At 48.2% G+C, this 21607-nt stretch overlaps 1 protein-coding gene and 1 long non-coding RNA gene across 2 annotated transcripts in view; one reads left to right on the top strand and one right to left on the bottom strand.

Moving 5' to 3' along the window:
• LOC125629643 (uncharacterized) overlaps positions 1-12636 on the bottom strand; it is a 29652-nt gene extending 17016 nt beyond the window's left edge. The window contains 3 exon segments of the mRNA XM_075118183.1: positions 4410-4536; positions 6164-6246; positions 12432-12636. Coding sequence (XP_074974284.1) covers positions 4410-4536; positions 6164-6187 — 151 coding nt within the window. The 5' untranslated portion in view covers positions 6188-6246; positions 12432-12636.
• Positions 11649-18945, top strand: LOC125629646 (uncharacterized). Its single transcript, XR_007354462.2, has 2 exons — positions 11649-12002; positions 13703-18945. It is a non-coding gene; the product is annotated as an uncharacterized LOC125629646 (long non-coding RNA).
• Positions 18946-21607: the final 2662 nt, after the last annotated feature.

Raw genomic sequence — 21607 nt, 5'->3', positions numbered from 1 at the left:
CGAAGTGGGGGTATTGAGTCATTTGTCGTGGGTCTGTAATCGTTCCATCAACATAAGCCAACTGCTCATAGGCCCGTCCCAGGGTGGGGTCCTTCCGTTGGTCACAGCTAAAGTATGTGACTAAACTGGCGGGCTCACCCTCAGTGAGAGGCTTGGACTTGTCCCTATCATCAGGGGGTGGGTCCCACTCAGCCTCAGAGTTTCCTGGGGTGCCTGGGTTGGAGTCTCTGAGTGTCCCATCTGCCCCTTCGAGAGGTTTTCCATCAAGCACCACCCAGGGTTGTTGGGATTCAAGGCTTGTGGTGTGTAGGGCCTCGCGGTGTTGACCTAAAATGACTGGGTAGACCAGCCTTTAGGCCAGGCCCGCCACCATAACCCTCATCTCTCCCCTCACAGTCAAGGTGGCTCAGGCTCGAGGATAAGGTTTCATGTGCCCATGGATGCACTACAGCCTAATGACCCCCAACTCTGGGGATTTGATGAGGTCCTGATGTACCAGAGTCTGTCCACAACTGGAGACAATGAGGGTGGAGACCCAAATTCCATCTACGTCTATCAGGGTTGTCACCTGCCCACGGGCCACTTATGTGCCCGAGATTCCCTGGTCCAGCCTCGTTTGAAACTGAGGAAGGCCTCTGGGTCATCCTCGGAACCTGCCTTTGCCAGGAGCACAGGCCCCACGGTGCCGGGTGGAGTCACTGCCTTCACAGGATTGGAACTGCTAGGTGTTGCAGGCACCGCCGCTGCTGTTGGGCCCGCTGCTCTCGGATCAGTTGCTGGTGCTAGTGTCCAAGCTATTGCAGGAGCTGCTTCTGCCGGAGCTGCGTCACATGCTGTTGCTGTCGTCTCCCAGAAAGCCACTGGATGAGTTTCTCAACCTCCACTCTTCCTAGCTGGAGAGGGTCACTGTCTTATCTTTCAGCAAAGGGGGAATTTGCCTCGCTGTTGTGCTGGGCTAGTCCCCTTGTTTCATGGCTGGGGCATTGTCCACAAAGTGTCGTGGTCACTTGCTCTTGAGTGGGGAGGGAGGTCGCTCTGCCTCACTACAGGCAGACTGCAAATCACAGTTTGTAGGGGAAACTCCAGCCCCCTGGGAGGGGCAGAGCAAAAACCAGTTTATAGCCCAGCAGCTTTGGGCGGGGGCAGAGCAGACACAGCAGACAAAGCAGTCTGGGGTCCTGCTGAGGTGCACGGCAGAGGAACACAGGCCTCTTGGGTCTCAGGTGGGGAGGCGGCCACCCCAGGGGTGGAGTGGCAGGAAACAGGGTGATGCGGCACACCTGCCTCCACCACGTCCCAGCCCAAGGCCCTAACAGAGGGGGACTCACGCTGACTCGCACTCCAGCAGCAGAATCGGACCAGCGTCTGGTTCCTCTGCACTACTTCCTACTGCAATCTGGGTGTCGGGCTCTGTAGCCTAAAGGTCATAGAATCATAGAATCATAGAATATAAGGGTTGGAAGGGACCCCAGAAGGTCATCTAGTCCAACCCCCTGCTCGAAGCAGGACCAATTCCCAGTTAAATCATCCCAGCCAGGGCTTTGTCAAGCCTGACCTTAAAAACCTCTAAGGAAGGAGATTCTACCACCTCCCTAGGTAACGCATTCCAGTGTTTCACCACCCTCTTAGTGAAAAAGTTTTTCCTAATATCCAATCTAAACCTCCCCCACTGCAGCTTGAGACCATTACTCCTCGTTCTGTCATCTGATACCATTGAGAACAGTCTAGAGCCATCCTCTTTGGAACCCCCTTTCAGGTAGTTGAAAACAGCTATCAAATCCCCCCTCATTCTTCTCTTCTGCAGGCTAAACAATCCCAGCTCCCTCAGCCTCTCCTCATAACTCATATGTTCCAGACCCCTAATCATTTTTGTTGCCCTTCGCTGGACTCTCTCCAATTTATCCACATCCTTCTTGAAGTGTGGGGCCCAAAACTGGACACAGTACTCCAGATGAGGCCTCACCAATGTCGAATAGAGGGGAACGATCACGTCCCTCGATCTGCTCGCTATGCCCCTACTTATACATCCCAAAATGCCATTGGCCTTCTTGGCAACAAGGGCACACTGCTGACTCATATCCAGCTTCTCGTCCACTGTCACCCCTAGGTCCTTTTCCGCAGAACTGCTGCCTAGCCATTCGGTCCCTAGTCTGTAGCTGTGCATTGGGTTCTTCCGTCCTAAGTGCAGGACCCTGCACTTATCCTTATTGAACCTCATCAGATTTCTTTTGGCCCAATCCTCCAATTTGTCTAGGTCCCTCTGTATCCTATCCCTCCCCTCCAGCGTATCTACCACTCCTCCCAGTTTAGTATCATCCGCAAATTTGCTGAGAGTGCAATCCACACCATCCTCCAGATCATTTATGAAGATATTGAACAAAACCGGCCCCAGGACCGACCCTTGGGGCACACCACTTGATACCAGCTGCCAACTAGACATGGAGCCATTGATCACTACCCGTTGAGCCCGACAATCTAGCCAGCTTTCTACCCACCTTGTAGTGCATTCATCCAGCCCATACTTCCTTAACTTGCTGACAAGAATACTGTGGGAGACCGTGTCAAAAGCTTTGCTAAAGTCAAGAAACAATACATCCACTGCTTTCCCTTCATCCACAGAACCAGTAATCTCATCATAGAAGGCGATTAGATTAGTCAGGCATGACCTTCCCTTGGTGAATCCATGCTGGCTGTTCCTGATCACTTTCCTCTCATGCAAGTGCTTAAGGATTGATTCTTTGAGGACCTGCTCCATGATTTTTCCAGGGACTGAAGTGAGGCTCACTGGCCTGTAGTTCCCAGGATCCTCCTTCTTCCCTTTTTTAAAGATTGGCACTACATTAGCCTTTTTCCAGTCATCCGGGACTTCCCCGGTTCGCCACGAGTTTTCAAAGATAATGGCCAATGGCTCTGCAATCACAGCCGCCAGTTCCTTCAGCACTCTCGGATGCAACTCGTCCGGCCCCATGGACTTGTGCACGTCCAGCTTTTCTAAAAAGTCCCTAACCACCTCTATCTCCACAGAGGGCTGGCCATCTCTTCCCCATTTTGTGATGCCCAGCGTAGCAGTCTGGGAGCTGACCTTGTTAGTGAAAACAGAGGCAAAAAAAGCATTGAGTACATTAGCTTTTTCCACATCCTCTGTCACTAGTTTGCCTCCCTCATTCAGTAAGGGGCCCACACATTCCTTGGCTTTATTCTTGTTGCCAACATACCTGAAGAAACCCTTCTTGTTACTCTTGACATCTCTGGCTAGCTGCAGCTCCAGGTGCGTTTTGGCCCTCCTGATAACATTCCTACATGCCCTAGCAATATTTTTATACTCTTCCCTGGTCATATGTCCAACCTTCCACTTCTTGTAAGCTTCTTTTTTATGTTTAAGATCCGCTAAGATTTCACCATTAAGCCAAGCTGGTCGCCTGCCATATTTACTATTCTTTCGACTCCTCTGTCTCCTCGAGGTACTCAGCCTCTGGCAGTCCTCACAGCTCCTCAGGGCACTCTTCTGTCTCCTCTGGCCACAGCTCCATTCGGGGCCTAGCTCCCTCTGGTGTGCCAGCCCCAAATGAACACCGAGGCTCTCCTTTTATACTTCCTGTCCCACCCCGGGACTTGCGGTAAGGGGGGCAGGATCGATTTAGCTCCACTCACCGGGGCAGTGTTGTGGTCCCTCGCTCTCCTGCTCAGAGGGAGGCCACTCCTCCTCATTACCATGGGTCAATGCAGCATGATTGTAGACACTAAGTTACTTATGTCAACCATAACAAGACCTGCTGAGTCCCCAGAACTCTCACTACCACCACATGACATCACTGGCAAAGGGCACATTTGTGCCGGGGCAGTGATCGTCCTCTGGGAGGGAGGAACACAGCAAGGACTCTGGAATGGTGGCCAGGACTCTGGAATGGTGGCCAGGGTCGCAGTGAGTGATCTCAGCCCACTCCAGCACATCTACTCCCCTTCTCCTCCCCTCCCACTGCTCCGTTTCCCTGTCACCCATGGACTCCTGAGCGACAACCTCCTACGCTCGCCTATCAAAACATGGGCTCACCTGACTGTCACGCCGTCCATGTACCTCGTAGTTCCCGTTTACTGGACTGTATCTAGAATTGTAGCAGCTGCAGAGAGACCCCGTCAAATGAGGAAAGGGGTGAACGCTCTAGTTATTCATTACTTCTAATGCATCCAATAAGGATAAATTAAACTAAATTTTATAAATCATATTTTTTCAAAATGGCCGACATTAAATACACACACACCCACAAATGACACCGGGAAGGACATGAAGCAAAAAGCCAGGCATGGAAACTTGCCAAAAATTACAGGCTGAGTAAAGGTCCAGAGTTATTACTACTCGGGTTCTGTAGAGACCCCACAGCTTCTAATAACTAGGGCACAGGAATCCTTACCCAGTGAGGCCACAGTGGCATAGTTCTCCTGCATGACCTCCCTGTAGAGGGCTCTCTGAGCAGGGTCTAGCAGAGCCCATTCCCCCTCCGTGAAGTACACAGCCAGCTCCTCGAAGATCACCGGCCCCTGAAAAAAACAAGAGTCACCCACTCAATACCTGCTGCCCAGTGACAACACCAGTATTCACAGGAGAGAAGGGCCAGTAAAATGAATGCTCTGGGACGGACACGGTAGCAGATTCCCATCCCTATCCCACTCAGAGCAGCCAAGAGGGTGAGGGGAGAAAGAAAGAGCCCTTTGTCCCTGCCAGCACACAGAGGGAACAAGGGTCTTCACATTTATCACACACGTACTAGCCAGGGGCTGATACAGGACGTGGAACCCCAGCAGGAATCCCAAACCCACACCATAAAAAAGCAATAGATATCAAACGAAGGAAAGGGGAAGTGGTCAGGAAAGAATATAAATCAGCAACTGGGAATTGTAGAAAATTCATAAGGAAAGCAAAGGGACAGAATCAGAAATCTATGGCCAGCAGAGTTAAGGAAAATATGAAGGGTTTTCTTGTAAATATATTAACAAAGAATCCTAACAATGGTATTTCTCAATTACTATAGAATTATCAGTGATAATACAGAGAAGGCAAAAGTGTTCAGTGAATACTTCTGTTCTGTACCTGGGAAAGAGACACAAAGATGATAGTAATATCATATGATGATACGGACACTCTCTACCTTCCAGTAACAACTAATGAGGATGTTAAACAGCAGCTATTAAAGTTAGACATATTTTAAATCAGCAGGTCCAGATAACTTGCATTCAGGAGTTTTAAAAGAATTGGCTGAGGAGCTGCTGGACCATTACAGTTGATTCTCAAAGGGTCTTGGAACACTGGGAAAACTCCAGAAGAATGGAAGAAAGATGGTCCTGTGCCATTACTTAGAAGGTTTAAAAGAGATGACACAAGTAATTATAGGATGTCCATCTGACATTGATACCAGACAAGATAATGGAGCATCTCATAATTGTATTAATAAAAGATTAAAGGAGGGTAATATAATTAATACTAATCAACATAGGTTTAGATCCTAGCAAACTAACTGCATGTCTTTTTGGATGAGTTTAGACGTTTGGTTGATTAAGGTAATTACATTGATGTAATATACATAGACTTCTTTAAGGCATTTGACTTGGTACAGAACGATCCTTTGATTAAGCCACCAGAAAAATTCAAAATTAACATTGCACACATGAAAAAAATTAAAATGTGGCTGATAGGTTTCAAAACGTAACTGTAAGTGAGGAACCACGGTTGAGTAGGTGTGTTTCTAGTGGGATCTCACAGGGATAGGTTCTTGACCCTGTGCTATTTATCAATGAGCGGGAATAGAACATAAAGTCGTCATTGATAAAGTTTGCAGATGACACAAAGATTGGGGGAGCGGCAAATAATGAAGTGTATCGGTAGATTCAGGCTCCAGCACTGGGAGTCTGGAAAGTTTTCCCAGGGGAGGTTATTTCCTGTTCTATAAACAGGGGAAGTCCCACTCCCAAACCCCATGAGTCTGTTCCTCGAAAGCAAGCCCCAAATACAACTAGTTCGAGCAGGATGGTCACACCATCTTCTCCCTTTCTCTACATTGTCTATTTCCTGCCCCCCTCCTCCACCTCCAGCAGCTCCCATTCTCCTGTACATTTACTGCCCCTCTCCCTCCTGCCAGAACCCACCACCAGCTCCCAGACAACCCCTTACCTGAGCTGGTTCCTCCGACGCCATTTCCTTTCCTTTGGGAGGATGGAATAATCCAGAGCAAAATATGGATGTTATTCTGCAGCCTGTCAGGGCGAGAAGGGCAATTGGAGTGATTTCAGAAGGGGTTTTGTCCATTTCACATTCTCCATTCATCCCAGGCGTTCTCCCTGCAAACAGACATTCCAGGTTCTGTTGCACTGAGAAACACTTAGGGTACATCTACACCAGACCAATACAGCTTTGATTTCCTACTTTTGAGAGGTCTGAATTTTGCTGAACTCAACATGCTGGAAGGGCACAAGACAGCACTGGGCACCCTTAGCGCTGCATTAATGAAGTTGTCAGGGAAAATGGGTGTTCAATAAACAGAAGACGATGGTTCCCCGCCCCACCTGCCATTCACACAGGTCACGGTGTGGGGCAGCAGCTGGGACTGGGTAACCTGGGGCTGGGCAGTCTCCATGTGGGAGATTTGCTTCTCCCTTCCCCTCATGTGCCCCTTCCATGCCCCATTGCCAGCAAAGACTGGCCAACCTGGGGAATGGTTCAAGGCAACAATTCCCTACCGAACAAGGACAAAGCACTGCAGATCCAAGGGGTAGGAAACACCCCAAATCTGAGGAGAATTTAAATTGACATTGGAGAATTAAGAGAGAAAATGGGGCAAAGGCTGAATGGAGAAATTGTAAATAATTTGAGAGACAAGAAGAAGAAATCAACATAGATTTTATATCCATATTTGATAATTACACGACGGAATCAGAGAGAATTTTATAAATCTTTCAGAGGGAAGTGGCAAAATCACAGGGGATTTCATGCTCCCTCGCCCCTGTAATTTCCTGACTGCTCCCAACTCACACTGTCTCTCCCTCCATCTCTGTCCCTCCCTGACCCTTCCCTGCCTAGCACCTCCACACCCCACACACGCAAAGGGGAACCCCACGGAGTCGGTCTCTTCCCCTCCTCAATCCCCAGTTTTGCCACTAGGCAGATCCTAGCAGGAGACCAGTGGCTTTGGTGCTGTTAAGGCAACTTGGATTCCACCCACAGGTGCATTAACAACAAGTAGAAGACTCCCAGGGTCTGTGAGATACGAGGCTCCTGGTGACATTTGTGCAGAGTCACTTTTCTGACCATCCTCTTGTCTCTCTCAGTCACCTGAAGTCTCTGGCTCAGCAGTTGGGGTTGGCAGAGCCTAGGGCTGCCTTAGGGGGCTCATTCCAGCCATTGGAGGAAGTCCCCTGTGACGCTCTGTACCTCAGGGGAACACCCTACACCCCCATGTTCATCTTTATAAAATAATTGTGTGGTATCCAATGCAAAGTTTGTTATGTTGGGTGTCTTTGGAAGACTCATGATGCACTGAGCATTGTTGTTATAGTGATGTTATAGTAACTGTTACAGTAATGTTATAGTCAGGTTATAGGTTATAATTTAATGTATATCGTTATGAGGCTGAAAATGTAACCTCATGGCTAAAGCAAGCCCATGCAAAAACTCTCCAAGAACAAAAAGAAAAGGAGTACTTGTGGCACCTTAGAGACTAACCAATTTATTTGAGCATAAGCTTTCGTGAGCTACAGCTCACTTCATCGGATGCATAAAGTGGAAAATGTAGTGAGGATGTTTTATACAACCAGACCATGAAAACATGGGTGTTTATCACTTCAAAAGGTTTTCTCTCCCCCCACCCCACTCCTGCTGGTAATAGCTTATCTAAAGTGATCACTCTCCTTACAATGTGTATAATAATCCAGGTGGGCCATTTCCAGCACAAATCCAGGGTTTAACAACATCCTCACTGCATTTTCCACTTTATGCATCCGATGAAGTGAGCTGTAGCTCACGAAAGCTTATGCGCAAATAAATTGGTTAGTCTCTAAGGTGCCACAAGTACTCCTTTTCTTTTTGCGAATACAGACTAACACGGCTGCTACTCTGAAATCTCTAAGAACAGAGAGAGACAGTTCATACCTCGTCAGGGCATGGATGGGACAAACCCAGCCCAGCCTCACAGGAACAATGGACACTGGCTTAGGTAGCAACAAAAGAATCTGTTAGACCCTGGAGGGAGTAACCCCCTTCCTTTGGGCAGTTTGGGACTGCACTGAGGTAATGCTCACCCGACTCTGAAGGGGGGGGGGGGCACAAAGCCATGAGGGAATAAAGGACATGATAAAAGGGAGAGACATTTTGCCATGCTCGCTCTTTCACCTACATCTACAGACACCACCAACACCAAGCAACTGAAACGCTGACCAAAGGGGAGAGCCTGACTGAAAAGCCAGACTCTGGTGAGAAGCATCTAAGTTTTTAAGGACACCAAAAGTGTTAAGATCAGCTCAGAATGAGTTTTGCTTTTATTTCATTTGGCCAAATCTGACTTGTTATGCTTTGACGGATAATCACTTAAATCTACCTTTATAGTTAATAAATCTGTTTATTCTACCTGAAGCAGTGCATTTGGTTGGCAGTGTATCAGAGACTCCCCTCGGTGTTATCTGGACCGGTGATCTGCTAGGCCTCTCCAATCCTTGACACTGGGAGCCAGCCTTACTCTGCTCTGCTGTGAGAACCCCCACTCCTGGGCTGGTCACACACAGACTCTGGCATGTCAGCTGCTCCCAGCTACTTGCAAGCAAATGACACTAGCCAATATCCCCGGTCCCGGAAACAACCCTAGGAACCTCTGTCTTGCAGTGTCTAGCTATGCCCCCTGGACGCTGCAAGCTCATATAGGCAAGTCAATTTAACAAAAAAATTGTTATGTACCAGGCTTGTTCTCCCAAGGGGAGTCTCTGGGCTGCTGCTCAAGTGTATAACCAGGGTTACATTCAAACACAATGATGTCTCTGGCTCTGTAGACAGGCTGTACCCCATTTGTTCCTCCATTCTCCACTTCTGGGCTTACACATTTCGCTACAAAAGCTGCGGTGGACCAAGAAGTTATTGAATATCATCTTCTAAATCACTTCCAGTTCCCATTTCAAGATGGGACAGACACAAGGATCCTGAGCAGAGAAAGATAAAAGTGCTCCGCTTTCTGCTTTAAGTTACAGAAATTCCCCTCAGCAGACCCATGGCTCTTAGCAACTTGGGTCACTTCTCGCAGCTGGTGCAGTTTGAGGAATCCTGACCCCCCAGTGCGTTGTGGGAAAGCACAAGGCTTGCAGCACACAGAAGGGCTATGGAGACAAAGGCAGCCAGGGAGGAAGCTGCACACCGAAGGGCCATGGAAGAAAAAGAGAAGGAAGAAAGAGAGTGAAAACGGCAACTGGACCTGCTAGAGAAGAACTAGAATGCCCCAGGACCCCAATCATTCCAAAAATCCACAAATGGGAACACTTATGTCCTACAAACAGTGAAGACAATGATATTGCTGAATAAGCTTCAAAAGGCTGTGTGTAATACATGAAATCCCTGATAAGAGAGCTCCTACCCAGATCACAAAATTAACTGAGAAATCGTGTGGTCATCCAGGAGAGCCGGAGAATGGCAGAGTTAACAGATATCCTCTTTGGATCAACCATCAACTTTACATGTGAAGAAGGGCACCAGTTGATTGGACAGCCTTACAGACGATGTGAGATTTCTGGCATGCGTGTTGCATGGAGCAGTGATGTATCCATTTGTGAGCATATTCTGTGTCATCCCCAATGGAAGACACACTGGCAGGTTCATGAAAAACTTCTCTAATGGGTCAGCTGTAACTTATACATGTGACAATAGTAACCAGCTCACTGGAGAGCCCTCGGGGCTCCCTTAGGGGGCTAGTTCCAGCCACTGCAGGAAGTCCCTGGCTGGGCATGGGGGAGGCTTTAATGAAAGTCTCTCTACAGCACAGACCCTGCCGAGGAGCAGCAGCGGCTCAGCCTGGGCTCCCAGAGCACAGGTGAGGCAGCACCATCCCACCTGAGAAACTCAACCCTGATACCTTCAGTAAAGAGAGACAGAGAGAGCAGCCTCCCCTCCCTTAGCAACAGCCAGAGCCCTCTGGTGACAGCAGCTAAGGACACCACTTCCCCGATCTTATCGGCTCCTATGTTAATCCAGAGTCACTCCTTTTCCTTCCTTGCAGCGACTCTGGAGTCAATGAGACCAGAAATGTGACATTGGGGAGGGGAAGACGCCAAAATCTGTTTAAACACATCCTGGGAGGGGAGGTTCCAGACCTTCCCTCCTCCCCCACTCCCCACATCTGGAGCAAGGGCTCAGGGCAACTATCTTCCCTCCAAACCCTGAACATCCGACATCTCTCTAAAGGGGGAGAGAAACAAAATTTGTGGTGATTTTATATTAGTATTTGACCAATGGAGAGAAAGTTATCACTGCCCCCGACCGGCCATTCACACAGCCCTGGGCAATGCTGCTTTAACAGGAGACGGGAGTAGATGGAGGAGCCAGACGATTCAATAAACTTCCGTGTCCTCTCACTGGCTAATAATGGCCACCATAAACCCACCCCAGAGGCGGCTGGGTCTCAGCACTGCAGGAAGAGACCCCTCATGGTGACTGTTCACCACGGGCTCTGGAGACCCTTTTGGTGAAAGCAGCTATCGAAATGGGAGGAGTTAATACAGGAGGATGGAGCATCTCAGCTGCTCTGGGCAATGCCTGGGGGGAGGAACAAGAACCCACCCATGCACAGAGCAACCTGCTGAGGGGAGTAAACCCCTTGTCTCGCACTGTCTGGGGAAAGGAAATTCAATCAGGATCTGGGAGACACTGGATAGTGTGAGGCCCACATAGTGTGAGGCCTGCCTGGGATGTGTATCTGAAACGGGGCAAGTCACTCTGATCAGCAACCAAGTGGATTTTAATGGAGACAAAGGGGGAAACAAATGATTCTCAAAGGTGAGTGGGAAAGCTGATCACTGAGGAATTTAACCCCTCTGCAACCTCCACTGTGGAGAATGACTCAGGGTAACAGGTTCCCTCGAAAAAAGGAGAAGGGTCTGCACATGAAAAACAAGGGGAACTCCTACAAGCTGGAAGGGATTTTTTAAAATCAATAACTGATAATTATCTGGAAATGGCAAATTCTGAAATGTGACATCAGTGTTCAGTAACTAAAAAGAAAAGGAAGCAAATATAAGAAATTTCCCCAGAACAGAGGAAAACGGAAAAGTTTGAGGGATTTTATATCAATAATTGATACAAGGTAAGAGATAACATTTGAGTGGATTTCATATCAATATTTGATAATTAGGGAGAGAAAGGGCAAAATGTGCAAGGATTTTACAGCAAGCAATATTCACAAATGTAAGAAAAGGACAATGTCAGAAGATTAGATGGGGAAAATCTCAGGGAATAAACCACAGATAACTAGAGAAAAATGGGGCAAAACATTCAGGAATTTTGCGGCAATATTTTAGAACTGAGGAGCAAATGGGGCAAAACCGAAACATTTCCTAATACAAGTGAAAAACACCAACATCTGAGCAGACTTATTGATATTAAAGAATTGGAGGGAAAAGTGGGCACGTTTAAGGGGATTTGTGATGGGATGTACCTGGCCTTTGCAGCTCCCTACAGCAGACCCCCACGATCCTACTACATCCCGCCCCAGGGAACGGCAAAGGTGGGTCCTCTGGGCCTCTCTAGGGCCGACCCAGGCCTCCCAGAAGCAGCCACTCAGAGGCCAGGAGGCTCAGAGAAAAGGAGCGGCGGGCACAGCAGCTCAGTCCCTGGCTGGACTGAAGGAGTAAAGCAAGGGGGCTCTTCCCTGGCCCGGTGCGAGAGAAGAAGCGGAGGAGGGCGCCCCTGCGACAGGGCTGCAGATGGAAGGGCCCCGTAGGAAGAGGCCCAGGGAAACAGCAGTGACGGCCTGGAGCGAGCAGTACGTGGCCGCTGTGTCGAGGGTCCCCAGGCTGGAACCTGGGGCAGTGGCTGGGCCTGGGTTCCCCTGGCAACAGGGAAAATGGTGTAAACCCCAAAAGGGGACAGGCCTCGTTTGGGAGCCTGACCAAAGGGCTGAATGTCCAGGGCCGGGAGCTGGGGCCGAAGCCCGAGCCGGGGAAGCAGACTGCTTCCTGGGGGGACTCTAATACCCCGGCAGGGCTCACTGGGACTTTGGCCTCGGCCAGGCGGCCGACCACGGAATTGCCCCCGTGCGGGCCCCGGCTCCTCCCTCCCCCCGGAAGGTCCTGGCTGCACCGAGCTGGGCAAATCCAGCGCAGCTCACACGCTCTCTCCGCCCTGTCCCGGGGCAGCCCCGGCCGGCGCAGGCCTAGCGCGGGAGCAGACCCCGGCCCGGCCCCTCGGTTACCTGGTCTCCGGCCCGGGGCGAGGCCCAGCCCCGCGGGGGAAGCCCCCAGGCTGGACGGGGCAGGCGCCCAGATCCCCCCCTTGTAGCCCGGCTGCCTGGTTACGGCGGCATCGGGGGCCCCAAGGCTCCGCGCAGCGGGGTCCGGCCCGGCGAGTTCGGGACCGAGCCCGGGGCAGCCCGGGACTTCCTCTCCCGGCACCCCGCGGGCCGGGGCCAGGTCAGACCCGCCCCCATCGCCCCTCCCCCGCCGCCCAGCCCCGCAGCCCCCGGCCCGACTCCCCAGCGGGCCCCAGACAGCGACGTTACCTCCGCGCCCCCCGGCTGCCTGCCGCGCCCCCCGGCCCCGCCCGCAGCAGCTCCCGCGCCGGGCACGGCGGCTGGGGAGACCTCGGGCCGGGGCCGGGCAGGAAAGTGCCTCTGCTCGCCCGGCCCGTCCCCGCCCCAGCCCCGCTCCCCGGCCGGGGCCGCCGGTCCGAGCGCTGCTGCCGGCGCCCGACACGCGGGGCCGGGCCGGGCCGGGCCGGCTCCTGCGGCTGCTCGGTCCCGTCGGCTGAGGCGCCGGCCCGGGGCTGGGCACGTGCCCTGCTGGCCTGGGGCCCCGGGGAAGCCCGGCGGGGCGGGGGCAGACTGGGTCCCAGGAGGGGCAAACAGCTGGGGCGGGGCAGGAGAGGGGCCGGGGGCAGGAGCCGGGGTGAGCATGGGGCACAGGCACCGTCAGAGAGGGGGAAATCCGGGGGGCAGAGAGGGTAAAAGTGCCCCAAATGGGGTGACCCATCTGCACTGGCTGACAACACGGGTGGGTCGATGGTTCCGCCGGCCTGCAGTGTCGGAAACGACTCCCCAGAGCAATGTGATCCCTGTAGCAGTTAGGGAAATGTAAGGTAGAAAACTGCTGTTGTCAGAGACGGCTGTCTGCTGTAGCAAATGCCGACAGACAGCAGTTTGTCCCCTGCACTCTTGTGTTGGCCCCTGCACTCCTGGCAGGACTGAGTGTTATCTAGACCATCCCTGACAGGTGTTTCTCCAGCCTGCTCTTAAAAATCCCCAATGATGGAGATTCCACAACCTCCCTAGGCAATTTATTCCGGTGCTTAACCACTCTGACAGGAAGTTTTTCCAAATGTCCAACCTAAATCGCCCTTGCTGCAGTTTAAGCCCATTGCTTCTTGTCCCATCTTCAGAGGTTAAGAAGAACAATTTTTCTCCCTCGTCCTTGTAACAACCTTTTATGTACTTGAAAACTGTTATCATGTTTCAATCTTCCCTCATAGGTCATGTTTTCTGGACCTTCAATCATTTTTGTTGCTCTTCTCTGGACCTTCTCCAATTTGTCCACATCTTTCCTGAAATGTGGCGCCCAGAACTGGACACAATACTCCGCTTGAGGCCTAATCAGCGCGGAGCAGAGTGGAAGAATTCCTTCTCGTGTCTTACTTAAAACACTCCTGCTAGCGTATCCCAGGATTATGTTTGTTTTTCTGCAACAGCGTTACACTGTTGACTCATGTTAGGTTGTGGTCCACTATGACCCCCAGATCCCTTTCCGCAGTACTCCTTCCTAGGCAGTCATTTCCCATTTTGTATGTGTGCAACTGACTGATTGTTCCTTCCTAAGTGGAGTACTTTGCATTTGTCCTTATGGAATTTCATCCTATTTACTTCAGATCATTTCTCCAGTTTGTCCAGATCATTTTGAATTTTAATGCTATCCTCCAAAGCACTTGCAACCCCTCCCAGCTTGGTATTCTCCGCAAACTTTGTAAGTGTACTCTCTATGACATTATCAAAATCATTAATGAAGATATTGAACAGAATCAGACCCAGAAGTGATCCCTGCGGGACCCCACTCGTTATGCCCTTCCAGCATGACTGTGAACCACTGATAACTACGATCTGGGAACGGTTTTCCAACCAGTTTTGCACTCACCTTATTGTAGCTCCATCCAGGTTCCATTTCCCAAGTTTGTTTATGAGAAGGTCACACGGGACAGTATCAAAAGCTTTACTAAAGTCAAGATACACCACATCTACCACTTCTCCCTTATCCACAAGGCTTGTTACCCTGTCAAAGAAAACTATCAGGTTGGTTTGACATGATTTATTCTTGACAAATCCATGCTGACTGTTACTTATCACCTTATTTTCTTCGAGATGTTTTCAAACTGATTGCTTAATTATTTGCTCCATTATCTTTCTGGGTACACAAGTTAAGCTGACTGGTCTGTAATTCCCTGGATTGTCCTTATTTCCCTTTTTATAGATTGGTACTATAATTGCCCTTTTCCAGTCTTCCATGACTTTTCAAAGATAATTGCTAATGGCTTAGATATCTCCTCGGTCAGTTCCTTGAGTATTCTAGGATGCATTTCATCAGGCCCTGGTGACTTGAAGACAACTAATTTGTCGAAGTAATTTTTAACTTGTTCTTTTCCTATTTTTGCCTCTGATCGTCTCTCATTTTCACTGGCATTCACTATGTTAGACGTCCAATCAACACCAATCTTCTTGGCGAAAACCGAAACAAAGAAATCATTAAGCACTTCTGCCATTTCCACGTTTTCTGTTATTGTTTTTCCCCCCTCATTGAGTAGTGGGCCTACCCTGTCCTTGGTCTTCCTCTTGTGTCCAATGTATTTGTAGAACGTTTTCTTGTTTCCTTTTATGTCCCTAGCTAGTTTGATCTATGCCTTGGCTTTTCTAATTTTGTCCCTACATACTTGTGTTATTTGTTTATATTCATTCTTGTAATTTGACCAAGTTTCCACTTTTGGTAGGGCTCTTTTTTGAGTTTTAGATCATTGAAGATCTCCTGGTAAAACCAGGGTGGCCTCTTGCCATACTTCCTATCTTTCCTATGCAGTGGGATAGTTTGCTCTTGTGCCCTTAATAATGTCTCTTTGAAAAACTGCCAACTGTCGTCAATTGTTTTTCCCCTTAGACTTGCTGCCCATGGGATTTTACCTACATGGAATGTAATGGAAAGCATGGGTAAGAAAATGCTTTGTTGACCCTCCCTGCTTGCATAGCCTACCACCCACTCTGGTTCAAGGTGCAAAATTCAGATGTGGAGCTATGAGCAGATCACAGGATTGGGAAAGGGGAAACCAGGGGCCCAAAGTCCCATCATTTACACTAGTATTAATCTCAAGTAACTGTACTGAAGCCAATCGGGTCACACTAGTGTAAAAATCAGTATAAGTTAGAAAAGAATCAGATCCTGGGCTTCTATTCCTGGATCTAACACAGACATTCTGTGTGACCTTGCATTGAACACAGTCCTCACCTTTGCTTTAATAATGGGCTTCTGAAAGCTCCCAGAAGTCCCCTCCAGCACATTTTTATAATTTTGAGCCAGTCTCTGAGTCTATATTTCTTTCCTCCGCTGTACAATGGGAATAACAACAAATAGGTAAGTGCTATCTCAAAGAGATATTGTAAGGCTAAATACACATCTGTAAACTGTAGAGAATCTCAGATGGAAGGTGCAAAATATTACCTGGATATCAAACTCCCCATAATTCAGGTGGGGAGTGGTGCTTAGACTTGCTTCCCATGGGATCTTACCTGCCAACTCCCTGAGTTTGCTAAAGTCTGCCTTCTTGAAATCCATTGTCTTTATTTTGCTGTTCCCCCTCCTATCCTTCCTTGGTATCATGAACTCTATCATTTCATGATCACTTCCACTAAAGCTGCCTTCCACTTTCAAATTTTCAACCAGTTGCTCCCTGTTTGTCAAAATCAAATCTAGAACAGCCTCTCCCCTAGTAGCTTTCTCCAACTTCTGAAATAAAAAATGGTCTCCAATACATTCCAATAACTTGTTGGATAATCTGTGCCCTGCTGTGTTATTTTCCCAACAGATGTCTGAGTAGCTGAAGTCCCCCATCACCACCAAAAACATAAGGTTGTTTTTATTTGCTGACTTGTCCTACTTTGCTAAAAACGGCTAGCTGATTTAGCTAATTCTGACAGATAGCAGTTTCTTACACCATAGGATGTATGAAACTACTATTTGTAGGAATTTTGTTACCATTAGCAATTACTGATAAATAAGGTTGTTCTTATTTGCTGACTTGTCCTAATTTGCTAAAACTTTACAGTGGTGTGGGATGGAAGCATAAAATGTTCGGCTTCCAAACGACCCAGCCTGGATTCAATCTTTAAAAAAGGGAAGAAGGAGGATCCTGGGAACTACAGGCCAGTCAGCCTCACTTCAGTCCCTGGAAAAATCATGGAGCAGGTCCTCAAAGAATCAATCCTGAAGCACTTACATGAGAGGAAAGTGATCAGGAACAGCCAGCATGGATTCACCAAGGGAAGGTCATGCCTGACTAATCTAATCGCCTTCTATGATGAGATTACTGGTTCTGTGGATGAAGGGAAAGCAGTGGATGTATTGTTTCTTGACTTTAGCAAAGCTTTTGACACGGTCTCCCACAGTATTCTTGTCAGCAAGTTAAGGAAGTATGGGCTGGATGAATGCACTACAAGGTGGGTAGAAAGCTGGCTAGATTGTCGGGCTCAACGGGTAGTGATCAATGGCTCCATGTCTAGTTGGCAGCCGGTATCAAGTGGTGTGCCCCAAGGGTCGGTCCTGGGGCCGGTTTTGTTCAATATCTTCATAAATGATCTGGAGGATGGTGTGGATTGCACTCTCAGCAAATTTGCGGATGATACTAAACTGGGAGGAGTGGTAGATACGCTGGAGGAGAGGGATAGGATACAGAAGGACCTAGACAAATTGGAGGATTGGGCCAAAAGAAATCTGATGAGGTTCAATAAGGATAAGTGCAGGGTCCTGCACTTAGGACGGAAGAACCCAATGCACAGCTACAGACTAGGGACCGAATGTCTAGGCAGCAGTTCTGCGGAAAAGGACCTAGGGGTGACAGTGGACGAGAAGCTGGATATGAGTCAGCAGTGTGCCCTTGTTGCCAAGAAGGCCAATGGCATTTTGGGATGTATAAGTAGGGGCATAGCGAGCAGATCGAGGGACGTGATCGTTCCCCTCTATTCGACATTGGTGAGGCCTCATCTGGAGTACTGTGTCCAGTTTTGGGCCCCACACTTCAAGAAGGATGTGGATAAATTGGAGAGAGTCCAGCGAAGGGCAACAAAAATGATTAGGGGTCTGGAACATATGAGTTATGAGGAGAGGCTGAGGGAGCTGGGATTGTTTAGCCTGCAGAAGAGAAGAATGAGGGGGGATTTGATAGCTGTTTTCAACTACCTGAAAGGGGGTTCCAAAGAGGATGGCTCTAGACTGTTCTCAATGGTATCAGATGACAGAACGAGGAGTAATGGTCTCAAGTTACAGTGGGGGAGGTTTAGATTGGATATTAGGAAAAACTTTTTCACTAAGAGGGTGGTGAAACACTGGAATGCGTTACCTAGGGAGGTGGTAGAATCTCCTTCCTTAGAGGTTTTTAAGGTCAGGCTTGACAAAGCCCTGGCTGGGATGATTTAACTGGGAGTTGGTCCTGCTTTGAGCGGGGGGTTGGACTGGATGGCCTTCTGGGGTCCCTTCCAACCCTTATATTCTATGATTCTATGATTCTATGATTCTATGATTCATTGTAGTGGGATGCCGGACGTGTGGAGGATAATTTAAACTCTTAAATTCCTTAGGGTTCGCTGTTAGGATATAGGTATTCAGGTCTGTCTGTAAAGGCCTATACTCCAAGAATTTAGGTGTATTCTTATCACTTGGCTAGTTAGAGAGAGATAAAAGTAAGAATCAAAATCACTGTCTGCTGGTGTAAGGGCCTTCTCTTACTGTGATAGTCTGAGGCCCTGTTCTTAGGCTAAGGCCTTTGGCTAAGCAACAGGCAGCCATAAACTGGGAAGCGAACGGTCACATGTTCACATTCCCAACTAGTCACATTGAAATAAGGTGGTATTGGGCTGTTAGGAATACAGTCCTGTCCTGATAGTGCCTATCACCTCCAGAGAAAAGGAAGTGCCTAGAAAATGTAAAAGGAAACTTAGTTTGATAGCATCCTGTCTGGCAAGAACTCACTTATCAATAGCTGGGATGTGAAATCCTCACTTCTGTATTGTTTTGTCATTATAGTTCCCACTTCGCTATTGTTTGTCTGTATAATCTCTGTCTGGTTCTGTGATTGTTCCTGTCAGCTGTATAATTAATTTTGCTGGGTGTAAACTAACTAAGGTGGTGGGATATAATTGGTTACATAATCGTGTTACAATATGTTAGGATTGGTTAGTTAAATTTCAGGAAAATGATTGGTGAAGGTATAGCTAAGCAGAACTCAAGTTTTACTGTAGAGTCTGCAGTCAATCAGGAAGTGGGGGGTGGGTGTTTGGGTGGGGGAGATGGGAACAGGGAATGTGGGTAAGGAAATTGGAATCATGTTTGGCTAAGGGCAGGAATGGGAACAAGGACACAGGTGTAAGGCTCTGTGGTGTCAGAGCTGGGAAGGAGGACACTAAGGAAGGAAACTGGAATCATGCTTGCTGGAAGTTCACCCCAATAAACGTCGAATTGTTTGCACCTTTGGACTTCGGGTATTGTTGCTCTCTGTTCATGCGAGAAGGATCAGGGAAGGAAGCGGGTGAAGGAATAAGCCCCCTAACATTCACCTTCAATATACGTCTAGGCTGCTGCGATCTCTGGCCGTTACAGTTCATCAACTCGGCAGGCAGGCGCAGGTAGCAACACACTTGTCCTGTTGCCTTGACTGAGAAGGGTTTCTGATCAAAGGGAGCGTAGATTCCAGCCAGCTACTGGGGGTAATATCTCATTGGGGATGCAAGGGCTTGGTCAGAAAGAGATTTTGAAGTCTGAAGGGTAAAAATGAGCCAGATGGCTTTGTCTCCATGCAGCTATATCTTATTCTCTTGGGGTTGGGTAGAAAGGAGAGAGAAGTATTTTTCATTTCCTATTTCCCTTACTGAAGGCCAGCTAAACTCACCTGAAATTTTTCGTGGCAGAAGCAGTTCCTATCTGTTTATTACAGGGTCAAAACCTGGCTGCCATCACACAGAGGCATTAGTGGTGGTGGAGGTGAGAAGAGGGCCAAAATGCCCTTTCCTTCCCCCAAACACTCCCATGCATGTGGAAGCTATAATGTTGCTGCTGCCTAAATACCGTGATGGCAGACGGGGAGGGGCAGATGGCCCGGCCAGCTGTTCTGAGCACCCCAGAGGAGCCAGGCACTGTGGAGTGTAGGCTGCTACACCCATTCTGTACTGGTGAGGGCAACCCTCACTCCCCAGTGCTCCTGGTGGCCCCAGAGCTTCCCCGGCTTCCACCAGCACAAACACCGCTCCTACGACCGCTGCCTGAAGATGTACCACCGTCTCCTCCTCCACACCCTTGCTCAAGCTTTAGAGCCATACCTGAGCCTGCAGTTGGTAAAGTGCTCATGAGCTCTATAAAACATGGCATAGGATGATTATAACTGTTGCTACTGAGGATCTCAAACTCAGACAAAGCTTGGTGAGGAGGCAAAGAGTTCGAATGAAAAACTGACGTGGAGTTTTCAGTGAGGTGAATAGCTCTTTAGAGGTTCAGGCTTCTCCCACAATCAAATGAGTCAGCGAAGCAGCCTAGCAAAATAAACCAACCTACCCTGCTATTTACATTAGGAGGAGAATTGATGCTGAATAGTGCAGTTGAGAGAATGTGATATGAACAAGTATCGCACAGAAAATATATTTCACTGCAGTGCTTTCCACAGAAATTAGGGTGTGAGTTCAAAAATACAGGGGGAGGGGTCAGGACCGATGAGGGGCGAAACTGTAAGGGCAAAGGTGGGCTGTATGGCACCATAGTAAAAACTGAAAAATGTTTCACAACCATTTTATTAGATTTAACTCATGCTTTTAAATCTTCACAAAAATTACAGTTGGCTATACAAGCCTAATATGAAGCTCTGTACCTATATCCTCCTTGGTTTCTTGTAATTTTGCACAAGTCTGTTAATGAATTTCTCGAATGCAGTGCATTCATTTTTGGTGGCTTCTCGTGTGTCAGGGACTGCCAGTCCTTCATGATATGCTCATGATCAGGCACAAGGTGATTTCTTTCAGAACACAAAATTCTATTCAATGAGGAAAAAGAACGCTCAACTGTAGCTGTTGTGACTGGAAGTAGAAAGAGATGAATTCCTACTTCTTTCATCCCAGGAAACATAGCACAAAAATGGGTCAAACCATTAGCGATGACAAAGAAGAAGTTGAAATCAAATCTACATTCGTTCATTGTATGATATTCCACTCTGTGTTCAAATTCTCTATATACTGTCCTGATCACATGGCAGCCCCATTGCTGGTAGTGCCTCACTCCACTCAACTGTTGGTGTTTTATAAGACAGGCATCTGTACAAGCTACGTAAAGGTTGATGGAATCGAAAAGTTGTTGTGGAGATGTAAGAATCAAGTCAGTGTACTTTACTTTTTCAGCTGGCTTAACAAACACTTCTTGTCTTCATTTAAGGAGTTAATATAAGTGCCCTAATTAGTCAACTTCTGAACTGAAGTCTTTGCTTCTTCCAGTACATTTTCAATGGATATCTCTCTGACTGATCCAAGTGTAGCTTCCATTGCTGGACAGAGATCTACTACTGTTGTAGCAGATGGCTGGATGGCATTGTTTCATGACCCAAGTGGTTTCAACAGTAGACTTACAAGAGAGAATGGCAATTGTCTTCTCCGAACTTAACAGCAAAAGTAGTCCACCAGCCTCGCTACTTAGATCTGTCCCATCTCGGTAGAAACTTTCCAAAGCCAATAATAATGGTTGCAGTAATTTTAAGACAATAGCCAAGGACCGTTCATGAGAAAGCCAGTGGATTTTCCCAGGTTGGACTAATTTGAACTTCTGTCCCAATCTATCTTCTATATTTTCCACGATGTTCAGTCCTTTTGGACTCTTGCTGAAAAACTGTATAATGAAGACATTAAATGTATAGCTTTTTAAATGCCTTTTTAAGATCATGCAGCTTGTTCTAGCGCTAATTGGAGTAGGTGGCCTCTGCAGTGTATTTTGGAGAGATTAGCGTTACACTTTTCTCTCAGCAAAGCTTGTACTCCACGATGCCTTCCAGAGAAGTTTGCAGCTCCATCAAGTGCACAAGCAGCCATCTGCTTGGGGTTCAGTTGACAAGCATTTAACTTTCTAAGATGTGGGTTGTCACAGATGCAGCTGACGT

The sequence above is a fragment of the Caretta caretta genome, chromosome 11 (assembly GCF_965140235.1).
Source record: "Caretta caretta isolate rCarCar2 chromosome 11, rCarCar1.hap1, whole genome shotgun sequence".
NCBI lineage: Eukaryota > Metazoa > Chordata > Testudines > Cheloniidae > Caretta > Caretta caretta.
This window is presented reverse-complemented; position numbering and strand designations above follow the sequence as displayed.